At 42.7% G+C, this 19,493-nt stretch overlaps 1 protein-coding gene across 2 annotated transcripts in view; it reads right to left on the bottom strand.

Moving 5' to 3' along the window:
- EGFR (epidermal growth factor receptor) overlaps positions 1 to 19,493 on the bottom strand; it is a 161,838-nt gene that overhangs the window by 20,028 nt on the left and 122,317 nt on the right. For both annotated transcript variants that reach the window (XM_065630202.1, XM_065630201.1), the window contains exons 9-19: positions 19,059 to 19,185; positions 18,886 to 18,959; positions 17,629 to 17,719; positions 16,713 to 16,912; positions 15,560 to 15,692; positions 14,097 to 14,196; positions 11,830 to 11,987; positions 6,358 to 6,393; positions 4,745 to 4,886; positions 2,901 to 3,023; positions 1,563 to 1,661 (exon numbers count right to left, since the gene is read on the bottom strand). In XM_065630202.1, coding sequence (XP_065486274.1) covers positions 1,563 to 1,661; positions 2,901 to 3,023; positions 4,745 to 4,886; positions 6,358 to 6,393; positions 11,830 to 11,987; positions 14,097 to 14,196; positions 15,560 to 15,692; positions 16,713 to 16,912; positions 17,629 to 17,719; positions 18,886 to 18,959; positions 19,059 to 19,185 — 1,283 coding nt within the window. The remainder of the gene's footprint in view (positions 1 to 1,562; positions 1,662 to 2,900; positions 3,024 to 4,744; positions 4,887 to 6,357; positions 6,394 to 11,829; positions 11,988 to 14,096; positions 14,197 to 15,559; positions 15,693 to 16,712; positions 16,913 to 17,628; positions 17,720 to 18,885; positions 18,960 to 19,058; positions 19,186 to 19,493) is intronic.

The raw sequence follows: 19,493 nt of genomic DNA on the forward strand, positions 1-19,493 counted from the left end.
GTTTAACTAAACTAAAATCAGGATGGATATTGCTTCATGTACAGGTTCTGAGATGGACCACATATTTTTTGCATTGCTGCAATACACATATCAAATCATATGGTACATAACACATGATCTGTTGAAGTAATGTATTGGCATAACACTGTTTATTCACAGTGATTGGAAAAATCCAGTGTGCTTTATTACCATCAATAGCACAGGTAGGTTTGTTCACAGCCATTCATCTTGACACTTCTCACTATGAGACTTGGCCTTTTGTTCAGATTTTCTCCAGCTTGAATGATTTGAGATGAGCCTTCCTACTTGAGGTGTCATTTGCTGTCTGAGCTGGATTATTGTTATCTTTTAAAATAAATTTCCTGCTAAAGTGGTTCACTTCCTACCAAAATTAAAAATATCCACAGTTTTGCCCATGGCTGAAGGACCATCACTTCCACACAAACAGGCTGTCCCAAGCTGTGGACCTGCACTTCACAGGTCCATTTGGGATCTACCTGGGACAAGCATCTTGTGCCTGCAAACAAGCACTTGATAGATGAACCCCTGTCAAATCCAGGCTTCCAACCTACGCTTTCTAGGGGCACACTCGTGTATAGTAAGGATGATTTAAAGACTTCATCTGCACCAAATACACTGTGCTGCTTGGGGAGCCCCTGGACTAACCAGTCCTCCAGAGTGACCCAGCAGGCTCCAGCTCAGGACTTGAAGGGCTGAACACACCGGACAGACACACACAGAGACACATACACGGTGTTTCTTGCCACTGAGGACTGAACCACAGCGCAGGAAAGCTGAAATGAATGTATACCGAACATGTGAGTGCTTCTCTCTGCACTCATCATTTTCCTTTCCTCCTATATAAACATATATCCTTGATGCTTTATGTTGTATGGCTTCAGATCTAGTGACAAGAGTTCAGATTTTTAGCTATTCCAAGGTCAGGGAACTTTGTGTTTAGGACTCTGGCTCACCCACTGTAAACTCACACACTTATAAACTCCTGAATCAGTGCCCCACAGCCTTTTCTCCATTTTCTGAAGTGATGAGCTATATCCAAGCAATAGAATAAAACTCCCATGCCTCTTTCATGTTCTCGCTGTTCATGGAAGAGAAATCAGACAGCTGGGATTTTTTTTTTCTTCTGGATTTATAGTTAACTTAATCCTATATAACCAAGCAACTAGCTTATGACAATCTGCAATGTCAGGATTCATAAATCACTAGATCTGTCATTACTGGTTTTAGTTCTACTGCCATGATGGCAATGAATGCCACAGTTTAAGGCCCGAAACATCAGAGTAAAGAAAACAGAAGTAGCTGTAAATGTACGGTTCCTGACCTCTTCTTAGGTTCTACACCACAAGTATAACATCAGTATTTGGACTGCAAGCAAGGGGTTCATAGGAGAGTGGGCTGCAAAGCCCAGTACTTCCATATGAAGAACGCAGTTTGAGGTGCAAAATATTTCTTCCCACCAAAAATCCTGAAATCCATTTAGTTGTTACAAAGGCAAATTTACAGACCACTGACAACTTGACACAATAAACATGAAAACTTACATCAAGTATTTCTTTGTTGGCTTTTGGCGATGTGGCCTCTCTCAACTCTTTAATAGCAACAGGAATTTTAACCTTCTCCCCTTCTGGGATCCAAAGTCCCTAACAAAAAGAAGTACATGGTTAGTCTCATATCTAACAGGTTAATTCTCACACTTACATATACATTTTATATCTTCTGAGTAGATTTAAATATTCTGAGCAATGGGAAGACACAGCAGACAACAAAAATATGCACAAAACATGGCCTGTGGGCATTAACAAAACCCTGTTAATGAAGTGAGTGTTATTTCTCTTCCAGTCACCTCTACTGTACTTTTTTGAAAAACCATGTTCATTACCGTCCCTGTACAAATAACCCAAGAGACGTATAAAGAGCAACCTTTGTGGATGGAAATCTAATTAATTACTGCATCACAGCAACCACATGTGCAAAACCTCGCCACTTCCAATTTATAAATCAAGGGATGAAAAGCATTGGCATTTTCTCATAAAAACTAGAGATGGCATCTGTACTGTACAAATAATCCAGTACTAAGCATATGTAGTGGCAGGTAGGTTTATGTCTGACTGATTCAGTGCTCTACATCTATAGTGTCAGGAGGCCATTTAGGCAGCAGGTGAACAGTGTAGCCCTGTGAGGCCACTCTGCTGAAGTACCCAGCAATGTAGGTGCACGTCTTCAGAGGTCAATGGGATTTGTGCCCCTGCAGATCTTGGCCATAGCCGGAAGCCTGCTTCAGAATACAGAGCTTTATAAAAAGATACATGAATCTACAGTTTGCATTTCACTACTGCTAGCAAAGCCTGAAACACATATCCTGAAAAAAAGGATAACAGGAAGATGGAACCTGGTGAAGAAGAAACACAGAGGATAAAAAATACCAAGATAAAAAATACCCTGTGGACCTAAACACCTGAAGGTGTGTAGACACTTCCACACATTTGAGTCAGTTCTAATGAAATAGTGATTGACAATTATAAAAACAAGATCCCAGACCACACAGAAAAACAGCTTAGCTCTGAGCTGACCAAAGTGCATTTATTTTTTATAAAATTTTTTGTAATATTCACAACAGGGCATATTTGGCTGTGGTAGCTTTTAAGCAGAGATCTTTGTCCTCCAGGTTCAGCAGTATGGCTTTGATAACATCTTATGGAAAACTTCCCATGTTACCCAATTTGTAAGTCAACTAATGGGAACTGAGTCATCTCTCAACCATTCAATATACACATGCTATAAAACCTAGTAAAAAAAAAAAATCTACACAACGATTGTAGCTGCCAGTTCATGCTCTGTTTGGGTGGCTTCTGCATGAGGGAGTGAGATGGTGATCTTACCTTATAAACAGTGCCAAAAGCACCAGACCCTAAAACTTTGACCTTTTTAAATTCTGTTTCCTTTAAAATTCTCAGATGAGCCTGGTTTGGTGCCTCCCCGCTGGGTGTCAGTGGTTCGACAAGCTGGTGTAGAGAGAAGACAATATTAGAAGAATATAGAGTCTAGGAGGACAGCAAGTAGAGTGCTTTGGGGAAGCAAATAAATCCGTCCTTTAAAATAATGAACATTTTATTTCATGTGAAGTTTATGGGAGGACAGCTCCACTCTGACTTACAGCAATAAATATCTAGAGTTGCTCCAAATTTCAGAAGTAATATCAATCACAGAGTGGTGACTGACATTTTGAAGGAGAATGAAGGAACACTGCTGTTCAAATGAAGACTTAAGAGTTCAAAGCCTTAAAACACATGGCATGAAGAACAGTTTAATTACCACAGATCCTAAAGAAGATTATTTTTTGAACCTGTGAATCAATTACAAAACTGTTTTAAATACTGGGCAAGAATCACCTGCACAACCTTTCAGGTCTGCTCTTGTTTAACTAGATAAAATTCCCATGGTTCTGGAGGTGGCTCTGCCAGACGACAGGGTTTACAAGCAGCAACTGAAAATCTGAGCATGATTCTTTAATCAATACAAAAAGGCAATGTTGAATTGTCTATTGATATTTCCAAAATTTGATCTAAGCCTTATTGCAAACAGCAGTAATGCCCTCCAAACAGAGATATTTAGCACTTTTTTTGATGCATAAGTCAGGTTTTTCCTTAAGTGTTTTTTCTTTTTCCTCTCCTTTGAATAAAACTGTTTTTAGCTACATGCAGTCTGATTTTTGCTGGCCAGCAACCTTTCTGTTGTGATGAAATATCCTCATTTTGAGGAGTCCAGGGCATACAATATGAGCTGAGGACTAACTGAACTCTACTATCACAACTGTAGAATACAGTGGTATGTAAAATATTGTTAGGTAGTGCATCAGAAAGCAGGACAGGTTTTTTTTTTTTTTAAGGATTTTAGCAGCTCACTCTGCAAAGCCAGGGAGCACAGAGGGAAGCTGCAACTGGGCTTTTAGCAGAATGCTAAATCCAATTTGCTAATTATGTACTTGGATTGGACTAGAAAGAGAAGAGGGCTAATCATAAAAAAGCATCTTTAATCCAGGATAGTGAATTTTGCTATTTTATATGTGAGGTACCCAGAGGGTGATGCTGTAATGTATATGAAACCAAGAAGAAAACAAAAAGCGGTGTAGAAACCTTGCTCATGTCCAATAGGTTGAACTATTCACTTTGATGGCTTTGTGGGTTTTTTGTGCTAAAAACAAATCAAAGACATGACACAAACACTTCCCTCAATTCCTTTCCCTCCTCTCCTTTTTCATTTTTTCTGAGGATCAGACATATGCCTGATCAAGGGGGTAAAATTTTCTAAAGCGCCCAAGTTGCCACAGCAGCCTCAAGGCTTGTCTGGAGGGATAAATAATTTGAGGCTGGGAGTCTACATGGCAAGGCAATATGGATCAGCAAACACATGACCTCACCCTGAAGGCATAGTTTTTTTCCCAGAGTAGACAGTCTCCATGACTTCAGTTGGGATTTAGACATCTAAATCTCCTAAAGCTTTTGAAAATTATATCCAGAGGGATCAGACTTGACATTAAGTGAGAAGGTGTTAGGTGCACACTGCCTCTTTTCTGACTAGTGCGGCAGACGCCCTGTTGGCCAACTCAAGGGCTTGTTGAGTGACAAGGCAGATGCAAGGTACTTTAATACTCTGGTAGGAGGAGGTGGGCACCCATTTCCCCAAATAAAGCAGCTGGTGTTGCAGCCGTGCCAGTGGCGCTCACCTCCCTCTCCTGCAGCAGCCGGCGCAGGGTTCGCTTTCTGACGATGTGACGCCTCCGCAAGTACAGGCCGATGCCCAAGCCGACCACCACCAGGCACAGGAGACCCCCGACGACGCCAGCTGCAATAGATGGGATTTTGGAGCTGCAAGACAGGAGGGGATGAGAAAGAGAAAACAATGTTTAAGTGTTAAGATTTAAAAAAACCCTATAGAGGTTGCGTGAACCCTTAGGTTGTGATCAAACACATCCTCCGGACATCCATTTAAGTCCATTTGACATTTTTGATATCTTGGGCATCTGCATTTTTAAGTTCCTCATCTAGTCATTGTATTTACTGGTTGCTTTTTTTCCTTTAAGAAAAAGTGAATGATCAAAAGGACTGAACTTATATGAGAACATCCTGATCTTTACTGTGCTTGGCAGCGAAGCTTTCTGCTCCGCTGCTCAGCCATCTCCTCCTTCTGTCAATCTTTCCTGCACCTACCATTTTGATGCTGTTTGCTTTGCTGGGTTTCTAATTTTGTCCCATGTTTGCAAAGTCTCCTTTTAATAAACCAAAGCACTTTTATTTCTCCTTTAAAACTACTCCTGTGGCAGGAACTGAGCCTTGCAGAGATAGGCCTGCTTGTATACACTACTGATTTTAAGACAGTAAAGCAGAAGTGAAAAGGCTGTCCAAACAGATGAGGTACTGATAACTTTGTACACGTCCTTTTCAAAGCACAGTGGAAGTTATGTTGATGGTCTGTCCAGGGAGGCAGAAGGAGAGGAGGGCATACTGTAAGGGTCACCATGTACTTCAGATCATCAGTCCTCCTCGTCAGGCACAAAATGTCTGAGAACAGGTAGTATATGAACCACCACATTGTACATACAGATTGCTGACTGTTTATTAGAGCCTGGGTCATTTCAAATTAAAGTTGAAAACAAAAACCTGTTTTCCAAGTTTGGTTTTTTTGGTCCGTATTTAGAGAGCCATCGCGGCTCTTTATAAGTTGCCCCAGGGATTACTATTAAATAGAGTAACTCTTTAACAGTACTTCTAGGCTGAACTTGTCTTGTCACGGCATGATTTTGTGGCCAGAAACTAAATCCCTCTCTCTCAGTCAGAGAAACCTGTTCGTCTGTTGCATGACCTTGAGCAAGTCATGATGCAAAACAGTGCAATGTAAGATCTAGTGTGAAGAATGAACACCCATCTGTGCACAAAGCAGTTAGAGATGTACAGAGCACAGGGCTGGAAAAGACCTCCTGGGTCTCTGAGATGAAGTCCCTATAATGCAGGTAACCACATCAATCCTAAACATATCTCTCTCTGCCACTAGCTCTTAATCCTTTCTTTTTCCAGATCCTACTTTTGTTCTTCAGTAACAGATCCCAGGTCTCACCTTGACAAACAAGTTAAGCAGAACAAGGTTTTGGAGTCTTGTGCCAGCAGGAATATTTCTCAGTCCTTTAAATCATTTTTAGACCTCAGAGCCTGCTCTAATCTGTCACTTCCCTGTACAAAGCTGAAGACTTTAGTCCCAGCCTTGCAGTGCCCAGCATGGAAATGTAAACATGCATGCATTCTTTCCAGTTCTGTTGTTGATTGTAGCAGATTAAATACTCACCCATTTGGACAGCCTTCAAGACCTGGCCCTTTGCACCTGTGAAAACAAATGAACGTTACAAGCATATTAGCTCTGCCATACATACTCATATAAATCCAACTACGAAGAGTGCTACTGATTGAAAAGTTTTGTTTCAGAGCAGTCCAAGTATTAACATAGGCATTTATAACAGTCCTATACTCTATTAAATATCAGCCAATGGCCTTGCTCCAAAATCTTTTATCTAGAGGCATAGTTATGCTGCATACTCAGTACAAGGAATATTTTAAAACAGCTTTCTATCATGTGATAGAATGGGAATAGGACATAGATACACAAAATTCAAATGGATCTGGATTCTCTGGCTCTGTGTGGACACCTGCGTCGGTGCAGAAGCTCAGGGCTGACCATGGAGGAGAACAGAAGTAGCCTCTCCTCCACACAACGGCAAAAAGCCACATGGAAATGCATCGCTGCAGACCCTCCTGCATAATCCTTGTTTCCTGAAAAGCAAAAGATTCCAATCTCCAGACTTTCTATTTCAGTGGAAAACTTAGGTAGCAGATACACGCTTCCATCAGAAAACAGGATTTGACAGTACTCGCTTTGACTATAGTCTATTAGTATGTATCCATTATATTTTTATTTCAGAGTCTAAGATCTAGAGATCCTGGTAATGTAAACAGGTATAACAGTTATACAGAGAGCCAGAAACTCTACTAGCAAGCCATTCACCCTCCATTTGAGTTTGAAATGCCTGAAATTCGTTTTGGCAGCCTGATGCAAAAAACGACATGGATGAAAACACAGTGACTGCATTCACTTGACGGTCTAATGGGCGTAAGAGGCACCGTGCCTTCCCTCAGTGCTGCTGGGCTACAAGATATATGCTCTTCATGGGAATTGTGGTCTTTGTGGTGTCTACCGAGGAAGAAGAGCATTACAGAGAGGGTTACATCACCTCTGAAAAAAAGAGCACAGCAAGAAGAAAAGTCCACTTTGCGGTATCCACTCCCTGCGTTGACTTAAAGAAAATGCATCATCCCAAAACACTCCAGAGGAGGTCAAGAAGGGGGTAAGGAGTGAGCCTGTGCCTGGAAAACTGCTCTGAATTCCCTCTCGCCAAAAAGAGAAACCAGAAAAAATTAAAAATGGCAGCTGGAGCTGTAGATCTTATAACATGATCTAGGTCTTGGGGAGGAAGAGGTGATGCAACTATTCATTTTATTGGGTTTTTGTTTGTTTTTATTACTCTGATTCTTCCTTGTGTATTTGACTTGTTTCTGGGCCAGCACAATGCTCCAAGACCCGGAATCTGAAAGGTCTTGTGAGTTTACTGGGCTCCCATGCAAGGATGTGCATCCTGGTGTCCTAGACACACTGGAAGTGCTGTGCATAACCGGTTCCCAGATCCTGGGCACTCAGCTTTGTTAGTGCTCCCGGTCTGTCTATGGCTTGGCTTGTTTGCTCAGTTGTGTAACTAAGCACAGAGAGGCCGCATATGCAGAGCCGAACCACTAGCATGCTTACAGTCACAGGAGACATATCTAGCTTTGTACAAGCATCTCTCTTCGGATACTCAACAGAAAACAGATCTAGGACCCAAGACCTCATCCTATCCTGCTCTATCACCCAGATCTGAATTTCTACATGCTAATGCAACAAAGCATAGGGAGTTTCTCCTGATAAGGATGTGAAAATAAAAGACCTTGCATTATTTCAGAATGGTCCCTCAAATGATATCTTCCTAAAAATACTGATTTACCGTGCTACTTTATGATGGCAAGTCCTCCACGTGCTTCCTAACAGCAAAAAAAACCTGGCAGAGGTGACAGTATCTACAATCTGAGGAATGACCAAATAGTTACTTTCCTACACCAGAAAGTAGAAGCAGGAGAGGTGTATATTTTCATCTGTCACCTTATTTTTAAAAATCATTTCCCACACAAATCCATCCATATCAAGTCTAGTGGGATAAAGTAAAAAGGTGTTTGGGAAGAAAATGACAGATCAGCTTGTGCTTTTCAAATCCCATGTGATTTTCTGATTCATTGCACAAGTCAAAGGAGAAAAACAGCCTATGACAAATATCCATCCAGGACTAAATATAACCATCTTTCTTAATGTAGAATTTTATTATGACACCCAACATAAGTAACCCAGGTTTTACGGAATCCAGACAATCACTTTTTCCACTTCTGTATCGTTTTTCTTCCGCTTACAGAAACCAAAATGAGAAATGTGACCTTGTGTTATGAGCTGCCCCAAGATCTTACAGATATATCAGATGGAATCCAGTAGCAGTTGTAGTCTGTGGAACATTTCTCTGCTTACTGGAAAATTAGTGCTGTGTGCAGTCCCTGAAAACTATTGCATCCTGAACTCAGCATTTCATCTGTCTATGTAAATATTACTCGTTCCAGTACAGACATAGCTATTTTTTTTCCCAAATCCATCAAGATTTTCACAACCTTCTCCCACCTGTAGATCCTAATTTGATATAATACAGCATATTGCTATGACTTATGGCCTTCCAGGGGGAACTCACACTGTAACACCTTACGTTACTTCACAGTCACAAAAGAAATGGAAAACCACTGAGCATTTTAAAGCCTTGCAAGAACTTTCCTCTGCCCTTTCTTTCTCATTAACCTTCAGACTGTGACAAAGGCATTGCATTTGTGCCATGCTGCTGCAACCTTTCCACTCAGCCCCGCTGGCTGCTTTCTTGCCCCCCTGAAAGCCCCTGGCATTTAACGTGAAGACTGGTGAGACACGTAGTGTTGGTAGCAACTGCGGAGGCAGGACATGTCAGACGGTGCTATGAATTACAGCGGTGGCTTCTCTCCTTTTTGCTCTTCCATCCCAGTGGTTGTGGCTGAATTTATTGCCTGTACTCTGGGTGAGTGGCAAAGGAAAACCAAACCCTTTAGCACCACGCAAATTAATCAAGCTGCTGTGTCTTTAGTTGCTGGAGGTATAAATGGGGTGATGCCAGGGCTGTCTTTATCAGAGCATATTTTCTCAGCTGTACTAGAGGGACAGCACAAAGAAGCTTGTGTACAAAATCCTCAAGAGTTTACAGGAGAAACTGGAGAAAAGGGGTCTTTTGGGCTGGGCAGGAGAAAGATTCCTCCATTCTGTTTTCTAATGAAGGCTGAAAAATTGACTCAGCAAAGAAAAAGAGACTAGATGGGATTCTTCATGGTGATACAAAGGAAGCAATGCACTACCAGTAAGTGCACCTAAAGTAAAAGACCAAAATTAGTGACAAAGCTCAGTTGGGAAGAGAAGTCTTCTTTACTTGCAGCTTCTTCTAATAAGGAAAATAGAGCCAGATCCTGGAAACCTTACTTGCATGACTATTGAAGTCAGCACATTTAATCATGCTGATAAGATTTCATGGGCTGTAGCCGTGAAATTGGACAGAGATAGAAATAAAGTTGTTTCTTGTCATGCAGAAACCACTGAGACTGGTTTTTAAGGATGCAAAACTTCATGAGACAGATGTTTTCCACCCACTGCTGAACAGATCCCATTCCTGCAGCACAATGAGGGAAAGGCATGAAGAGAAGTGGCATTACTGATTGATCGCCTTCATGGGGACAATGCTGCGCCAGACTTCATGTTCCCAAGATTATGCCTCTGACACTGGCTCCCTACCCATCAATGCTGTTGGCTTCAGGTGTCTCATCTGTAAAGCAAAAATAGTAACACTACCTTCTCCTAGCTCTCTTGAGCACTTCAGGAATACAGCCTATTTCTTCTGCCACATTTGGGCAGTAACTCCAGCAGGGCCATTGAGCATGTCTACAATACAGCTGTGGCAAACTTAGCCCAGTTCTTTCATGTAAGAGATGAAACGGATGCTACTTTTAATGTCTGCATTAATAACACAGGGCCAAATACACTGAGGCATGCCTAATTTTAAAAAAATCTCTCCTTACCCTACTCCAGCACCTGCCAGGCTCCTGTGGTACAGCCATCCACTGCTAAAGCCAGGCAGGAGTGGACTTTTCTGATGAACTCTGCTCTGGGGACTTGCTTGTGCACAAAGAGCCACTGCATGGCTTGGAGCTATTAATACATCCACATCTGGCAGGTTATGTTCCCCAAGTTTGCATTCACTTGAGTCCAGTGTTTGATCTTGCTAGCGAGGCTGCACAGCTCAAAGCCTCGTTCAGATGTGGTTAGCCATTATGCTGCTCCAGTAATCAGCCACATTTTCATGTGGCCAGTTAGAAGGATATTAGATCCCCATGGCCAGTTTGTATCAACAGAGACTAATGGTTGCAGCTACTGAGGTCATTAATAGAGAGCAGTTATTAAGAACCCTCTTCAACTTAGATCATTTGTTCTCAGGAGTGTGATGGGAAGCCCTGATAAGCCTTGACTGCAACTGTAACAAAACACAGGAGCCATCGCTGTAAATCACAGCAAACTCACATGGCTGTTACAGCTACCATCTGAAAACCAGAGCACTAGGAAGGGCTGTCACTTGCTGGTTTAACTCTTCATCTCCTTTTCTCCATGAAGGCGGGGACCTGAGCACTCTCCTCTTTAATGACCTGGCAGTTGCATTAGCTTATATACAATTGCATGATGGTTGCTCTGAATATGTTATAACTTCTCTCTTGCAACATGTATTACAGGCATACTACAGAAGGGTTTTGCATCAGACAGACATGCAGGGCAGAGGCCGGTGAAGTAAAAGACACCAAACATGGGCTGTTTTTTTGCTACGAAAGTATCATGGTCCAACAACCAAATCTCAAACCATAAAACCTTTTACTGTGCATTCCTTGCAGTTGGAAACCAGGAGAGCAGACGGCTGTTACTTATTGTCATGTAGGTTAAATACAGCTCAACTCACAGCTTATTACAGGTGACTGTTTAAGTGTGACTCCAAATAAGGACAAAAATTATTCATACAGATGGGGTTTACTGTGATGCCCACGAATAAAGCCACACTCAGGAGGTAAGCAAGGCTTTAAACTCAGACCAAGTGCTACCATATGGAAAGAAGGAAGAAAATCACTGTGGTACCCCAGTGGGATTTTTCTTTTGAAAAATGAAAGGTGTGAGAAAGATGGGCCCGGGAATCTCAGCATCCACCAGATGTCACTGACGTTCCTCCCAAAACCAGAGGATGCAGCTCTGAACCAGGTGAGGGAAAAAATGTGCATCACTGGTGGGTGAGTTCTGTAAAATTCAAGGAAGTTTCCCCTTTAAATCAACAACTGGTTTCAAGCTCTCTAAAACATTTTCCCTTTTTTTGCCCTCTGTGTAAAGATGAAGTGCCACTGAACTTCTATATACAAAGTCCACTGCACTCTGCCTACGTTATCTGTGTACTCCCGACCTCTCTTGCTCCCTGCTGTTTCTTTTTCTCAATGGTTTGAAATGGGACCATCAGGAAAGGAAAGAGCTTGAGATGAGCTATTTCCCTATTTTTTCCCTCCCTGTTTCCATTGACCCCGAGGTTTAACTCACCCCCGGGTACAGTTTGGATGGCAGAGCTGGCAAACACCATTCCTGTCAGCGTATTTCCAGACGAGTGTGTCATTCTCACCCAGAACCCCTGCCGGGCAGGATTTCACGCAGTGGGGGCCATCTATAAAATGGGCACACTTTATGCAATTGTCGGGGCCCTGCAAAGAGAAAGAGCTTGTTTATAATGTCCTTACATCAGCCTATTCAGAAGCAAATTCACAAGATAAATCTAAATGCCTTCCACTGCTGGAAGTTTTCAGCATCATCTCGTTTTATTGCCTTGCTACTTGATATTCTTCCAAGTATTTGCTCTTGTAGGATGGACTGTACAAAAGGTAGTACCTGATGTTTAAAGCTAATATTTTCTTGAGTTTCAGTATTGCTACTTTTTTTTTGCCTGCCTTCCGCCTGTTGGGAAAGTTTGCATTTTTCATTTAAAATGGGGAATAATTTAATGACACCTTGATAAGGGGTAAGCCCAAAAGCAGAGAGCCAGGCTACTGCCTGGTGCAATCTACTACCACACAATTTAAAACAATGGAGCTGGACATGTTGACACCTCCCTGAAGTACTGGCCTCAAATAATTATTTTCCTGTTTCTCAGCTCAGGTTCTTTGCTCAGTTAGGGCAAAGTAGGTGATTAGGAGGAAAGCCAAGGAGTCCACGCATTTTTTCACTTTGAAGAGCACTTAGTTGGTGTTTAAAGGCATTGCCTTTGGCCATTTTTGGCAGAACTATTTTTATTCAGACTGTAACACCACCAGGAATACCCTAAATATTTCAAAGCAGTTAAACCAGCAATTCTGGGTCAAATTCTACTATGGAGAAACACCAGACCAGATCCACAGTGCCGGTTTCAATGGGACTACAGCAAGACATGCTACAGGAAGGTTCTTTTAATTACTGTAATGTTTAAGGGCCACACTAATACACTGATTACTAGATGTTGGGCAAATACAGAACAAGGGGGTGGTCACTGCCTGAAGGAGATTATAATGTTAATAACATCCTTTAGGACATGGTGGTCTAAGCTAGAAGAGAGAATGGGAATTCTTCACATTACTGAGCAGTGACTCTGCAGACTGATGATGGGCAATGGTCAAACACAGTGGCTGCAGGGGATGGCAAGAGGTGTTTAAAGAGTTGGGTTAAGGAGCACAGAGGAGGACCTGTGATGGAAGCAGGAGATTAAATTTCTACCCTGTTTCCCTGAAAATAAGACAGGGTCTTATGTTAATTTTTGCTCCAGAACTTATTACTTTTTAAAATGTATAGCTGCCTGGATACTATTTAAATTGACTTTTTAATGAACTGTAACTAGGGCTTATTTCTGAAGTAGGGCTTATATTTCGAGCATCCTCAAAAATCCTGAAAAATCATGCTAGGGCTTATTTTTGGGGTAGGTCTTATTTTCTGGGAAACAGGGTATTACCCACCTCCTCCCCCCCCCCAAAAAAAAGACAGAATTAGAGTATGCTAATTAAGAGATGAGTTTGAGCTGATTAAAAGGAAACAATTGCATTGCTGGCAAACCAGACCTTTCCTAATGCAAAAGAGCATTTTAAAAATTAAAGAACAAAATTGAGGAAGACTCTGAATGACCAGCAAGACTACACTGTATTGGCTTTTGTATGAATTTGGAATATTTAAACTGGTTTGAAAATCCAATTGTTTTGATCACATTTCTTTGAACATAATTTACACCTGTAGTTACATTAATGTAGGTATTTACTGCAACCTAGTTATAGAAGGGAACATGGTTTCAAGTAAAAACTGCTTCCTGAATATTTTCCAGTAAATGCCTCGTTTTGATCACAATTTTATCATGGCTGTTCAAAAAGGCAAAAAGCTACTGTTTCAATCCACTATTTTTAACAGTTCTTACCCTCTGAATAAGGAAATTTAATTTGTTCACGCCAACTTGGCTGTTCAGTAACTATATGTTCCTGAAATGGTCACCAAATTACCACAGGATCACATATGTAAGTAAGCCTTGCATTTTTTTTCTGTAAAAAGACACAAAACCAAAAGGTCCTGCAATGCCTGTGGGCTGTGGATTACACATATGATGGGTGACATGAAAGACAACTCCCTGAGGTTCCCCCTCCTGTTTCTGTTCCTCTGCCCTGACATCTTGCCTTCTAATCCCCCCACCTCCACTCCATCGTGGAGAAGGGTAGATGAGACCTAAGGATTATCTCAACATGTGAAATACGTATTAATACATGGTCTGAGGAGCAGGTTTGCTAAATTGAATCTGCTCTTACAGGTCCAGTGCAGGTCACATTGTATGCCGTGGAGTTTTGCACCAGGCACTCGGAGTGGCAGGGGAGGCACTTGGAGTCCTTTTCAAACTCTCTCGGCTCACTGGAAAACAAAAAAATAAGAGAAATAATTAAAAAACAGGCTGATTAGCGGGTGATAAATTGTAGTTGTCTCTCCTTTTCCTGACTTTTCCAGTTTGAATAGATTAGGATGATAGCACTGAGACAGGAGGAGGTAAGGGGGGACCCTCCTAGTTACACCAGTAGCACTTGCTCAGCACAACCAGGGAGAGGTAAGAATAAGGGAAATTTATTTGACGGTGAAACACATGGCACCCCAGATTGTGCACTTCAAATTAGTTTGCTTTCCCTTTTAAGTTAATGACACAGAATATTCGCAATGATTTCCAAAGGCTTTTAAATGGTAGTGATGCAAAGAGATCAGCAAAAACAGTTAATGTGATTCCAAGGCTCCAAATAATAATTACAAAAGTTAAACAGCAATACACTGATAATTAAATTCATGCCCTCTCTACAACATACAATGAATCATTAAAATATGAAAGTTGGGAACAGATGGTTTCAATAGCAATAAAGCTGTTCCACTTCAAGTAATGGTGTTATTAATTAAACTAAATCTACCCATCATATGACACAAAAAATGCCCAGATCTGCCCTTCAGGTCATAATTGCTGCTGGAGGAAATTCACTTACAAAAAAGACAGCTGCTGAACTGCAAGTTGCTAGACAAATACAAACATCAGGGGCATCAGAACCCTGTCAAGTACTTGCTTAACACTCATGATTTTTGAAAGTCAAACTTTAAAACATTTATTAAAAAAATCCATGTAATTTTCAGTGCTAGCTGTGCCTTTCCTGCCTACATCACCTGTTGAACTGACCGAAAAACCCAGCTGAGCCGCAGTCTTGACACACAGGCAGCGATACATTTTCCTCGGTCTGAGCAAAACCGAAGAAATAATTTTGCCTGAAATTGCTGCTCCCAGTGCTTTTCGGATGAAAGCTTGCTTGTTCTCCCTTGACAGCAACTTTGCAAATTGCAAGGGCGAGCTGCTCATCTGAGCAAATGTAAGAGCCCCTTTGCAGTAAGGAAGCCGACCGAACAGCGAAGCCCTGGCTCCGGGATGACTGAATTCCCACTGACTGCAACTGGCTGTGGCTCTCACCCAGCATGCTTGACAGGCGTAGCTTGGATTTAAGCTCCTTTATTTCTTAGGGGAAGGAAGCATAAGGCTTAGCCTCCCTGGGCCTCTAAACAGCCTCCTCGCAGGCTTGAGGACTCCTAAGCAATGCTGAACAGGGAATGAGAGCTACCTCAGCTCCTGGCTTTTCCCTCTTTTTAGCTGTGCAAAGCTGGTGAAATCCTTTCCTCCTAGCGACAACATGTTCTAAAATCCAAAACCCCCAAATCATCGCCAAACCTCAAGCACCCCCAAACACCTTACCCTTGCAGGATATTGCACTGTTTCACACACTCCTTCTGACGATCAAAAAACCTGCAGGAGAAGCAGTGGAAGGGTCCAGGGCCCCAGCAGCCCACTTCTGAGCACAGGGGGTCACAAACATGCCTGGCAGCAGCTGGGAGAGAAAGAGAGAAGAAAAAGGGCCATGGATGTCAAGGCAGGAGAGAGGGCAAACACAGCACTGCAAGTGACCCCATCCTGACCAGCCAGTTTCTCCAGCCTGTTCCAAAGCAGATGTGAAAGGTCCTAGCAGTGTGGAAGAGGAATAAGGATGCTTCTCTTAATTCCTAAAGCCTGAAATTAAGAGTGACTTCTGGCCTTTCAAAATAAAAACAAATTCCTCTGTGACAGCTTAACAGCTGTGTAATAAAGCTAAACCAGTACCAGGGTGAGAGAGTTGGGGTTGTTCAGCCTGGAGAAGAGAAGGCTCCAGGAAGACCTTATAGCAGCCTTTTAATACTTAAAAGGGGCTTATAAGGACTTTCGACCAAAGTCTGTAGTAACAGGACAAGGGCCAATGGTTTTAAAATGAAAGTTGGTAGGTTTAGCTAGGACATGAGGATGATATTTTTTACAATGAGGGTAGTGAGACACTGGAACAAGTTGCCCAGAGAAGGTGTGGATGCCCCATCCCTGGAAGCGTTCAAGGTCAGGTTGTTTGGGGCTGATCTAGTCAAAGATGTCCCTACCCATGGCAGGGGAGTTGGACTAGATGATCTTTAAGGTCCCTTCCAACCCAAACCATTCTGTGAGTCTATGATCAGCTTCCAAAATACAACAAATTCATAGTCTGCAAAGAGAAATAACTAGATTTTGTTCCAGGGACCACTGCAGTCAACAGCAGCATGGTCGAACAACAGCTTCGACCTTGTCAAAAAAGTCCAATGTTTGGAGTCAGCTTCTGTGTCCTTCAGCCTCTGTGGCTTCACTATGCCCATAGTGGTGAAGCTGCTCCTTCCCATCTGCTGGACAACAATAATTACACATCCTTGGTGGAAAAAAATCCCATTTTTCCCTCATCACCTTCATTAAAGCAGTATCACTGATGAATTTTGCAGCTAGGGAAATAAAGAGAAAAAAGCCTTGCATTTTAGCACAAGCTTCTGCAGGGAGCAGGAAGGCAGAACTGACTTACCACACTCATTTTTATTTCTGTTCTGTATAATCTTTGTTTTCTGGCTCTGAGTTGCAAACAGGCTGCGCCAGTCCATGGTGTCAGCATAACACAGGTTCTTGTTCTTCATAATGGCGACATCTCCGTCACTTATTTCCTTGAGGGAACGCAGCCCTAGTGACTGTATTTTCAAGTTAACAACAGCAAGGGAATACTGGCCACTAAAATGGAGATGAACAAAAAGAAAAATACACAGAAGAATTAGTAAGCAGGGCTTAACTCAGAACATTTTTCTTTTGTTTTACAAACGTGTGTTGCTGCAAACTTGGTTTTGTTCAAGCAAGGCATTGCTCAGCCCTCTAAGCTTAATGCCTGTTACATGACATGCCTACCATGAAACAATTGCAATACTCATATCTGGTTTTGCATGAGAATTTTAAGCTAAAACTGGCAGGACATGTGTGCTCCGTCAAGTAAATGATGTGCAACAGTGGTTGTAGGTAAAGCAGCTATTGTTTTGCACTGGTCCACCAAGCCACCCTTCCTCTTTGGGTAAGCCCAGGTGGGCACTGGGTGCACTGCTGGTGTCTGCACTGCCTGGCAGCCATGGTCTCCATCCCTGTCTGCCCTGCTACCTCAGATCCCAAACTGCTTCTAATCCTACCCTAACTTGTCCTAGACTGCAAAGAGCTCTCCCGCTTGTGCTGCCAGGCTGGTGGCAGACCCTGGTCCTAGAGCAGGCTCAGGGCAGCCCTTTACATGCAGCACAGAGCTGAGGGTCTCATCCCCCAGGGCACATTATCTACTGCTACAAAGATGGTGCTCGACTTCTCATGGGCTTTTCCCCATTTTGCATAACTTTGGGGATACCCACATACCTTGGTGTGCTCAGACAAATGCAGCTCTAAACAGAGTTTCTTTTACGTGATTTACTTACTGTTGTTTGGTTCTGCCTCGTATAATCTCCAGATTTTCAAAAGCATAGAGATCAGTAGCATTATCGGGCCAGGCCTGAATCAACAAAAACCCTGAAATGAGGAAAAGAAGATTAAAAAATAGTAGTAATAATAACACTAAAACTACGGTCAGTATTGGCAGCAGAACCTCCTCCTTGAGCTCCTCCTGTGCCGGGAGAAGGCGCTTGTGCTGTCCCTATGCTTATCTGAGCATCTCAAAGTGAAACATGACATTTTAGGGAACAGGGAGGTATTTTTAAACCCTGTTTTATAAACAGTTTACTTCTTAGCCCACCATGAGGGCTTAGGAGCTCGAGAGATGGTGTGTCAGTGAGTTGCACATCCTGTCACACCAAGCTGCTGCTGCTGACGGCTCTTACCCTGGCCGAGAGGTTGCAGGAGAAAGGGCATCCCTGTCCCATTTGCGAGCTGCCCTCAGGGAATACAAAAACTAAAAAGAAAGCAGAAATGGAGCAGGACAGACAGACGCTTGGAGTGGATTTGCTAAGGCAAGTAGATTTCCCTGCTCACCTGAGGCGCTCAGGATGAGGGGGAGAACTTGGGCAATTGCAGGCTGCCGTATGAAGCTCTGAGGTTAGTCATTGCTACCCTGAAGGGAGCCAGACAGGTAAAAGACTGGGAAAAGGCAACAAGAGTCACATCTGTGGACCTAGCTCTGATGTTACACTCATTTTATAATGGCCTGAATAAAATTACTTTTAATTGATACTTGGTGCAAGACACGGCTCCACTGGCCACTTTGTGCTTGTGGAGACACATTCACCCCAAGGAAGAGCTCTTCAGGCTGGAGACGGTGTCTCTGCAAGGATGACGCAAGCCACTGAGCACGCTTCCCTAAGGAGCTGCTGAAAGGTTTTCCACAAATAGAAACATACTTGGCTTTTTTTAGCTAGAGTGGCACGCCTCTGCATCACCACATACTTCTTGGGTGGCTGAGAATCTCCTCTGCTTTTACACTTTGCTGGGGCTGTCAGCTCAGCAGAAGGGATGGTCTGGCCAAACTACACATCTTGGACAGGAGGCCAGTATGGGTTATGTGGGCATAACGCTGGCGAGGTGCTGCTGACCACCTTTGTGAAGAGTGACCCCTGGTAGCTCAGCGACAGAAACCCTTTGCTTGTACTTCTCTTCATGTGCTTAAAAAATTTCCCAACTCTCCCCTTGTGTTTTTGGCAGTACCGTTCAGAGAACATCTCTGGTTAAAATTTGTTGCTAACCTGATATTTCTTTGACTGTTTTGAAGACATCCAGCTTCTTGGGGTCCAAGGGTAGGGTCTTAGTGAAGGCATCACTGAAACAAACAGAATGATGAATTGGGAAAAGAATGGCTCAGCCTGAACTTCTCCCTAGCCCTTCTCCTCCAGTGCTGAACGATCAGCAGGCAACTCACCCTAGAAATGCAACTGGGAGAATGCTGACATCCCCATTGATCTTGGTACAGTTTTTGAAGGAGTCAATGTTTGTGGCATTTATGGAGAGGATCCCTTTAAGTTCACCTATTCCGATGCCGTTGCACACTGTTAAAAGAGAGATACAGAATTCAGTGGGGAGAAGAGTGAAGCCCAATCACATGTAAGGGAATAAACATGGAGATGACATTAGTCCAGAAAGCACTCCCATATGGTGAAACCTACCACTGCAAGGTAAGTTTCATAGATCTTTTGCCTATTTTTGCTTTTCAGAAAGCACCACAGAATAACTACTTTCTGCTTGCCCAGCTGTGCAGCTCTGGTCTGAGCATCTCTGCACACAGCCTCTGGCATATGCCCTTCAATTTCTTTATCCCATTTTCATTTTATTCCCCTTGTTGAGATACTAGAAAGGA

The sequence above is a fragment of the Caloenas nicobarica genome, chromosome 2 (genome assembly GCF_036013445.1).
Source record: "Caloenas nicobarica isolate bCalNic1 chromosome 2, bCalNic1.hap1, whole genome shotgun sequence".
Classification (NCBI taxonomy): domain Eukaryota; kingdom Metazoa; phylum Chordata; class Aves; order Columbiformes; family Columbidae; genus Caloenas; species Caloenas nicobarica.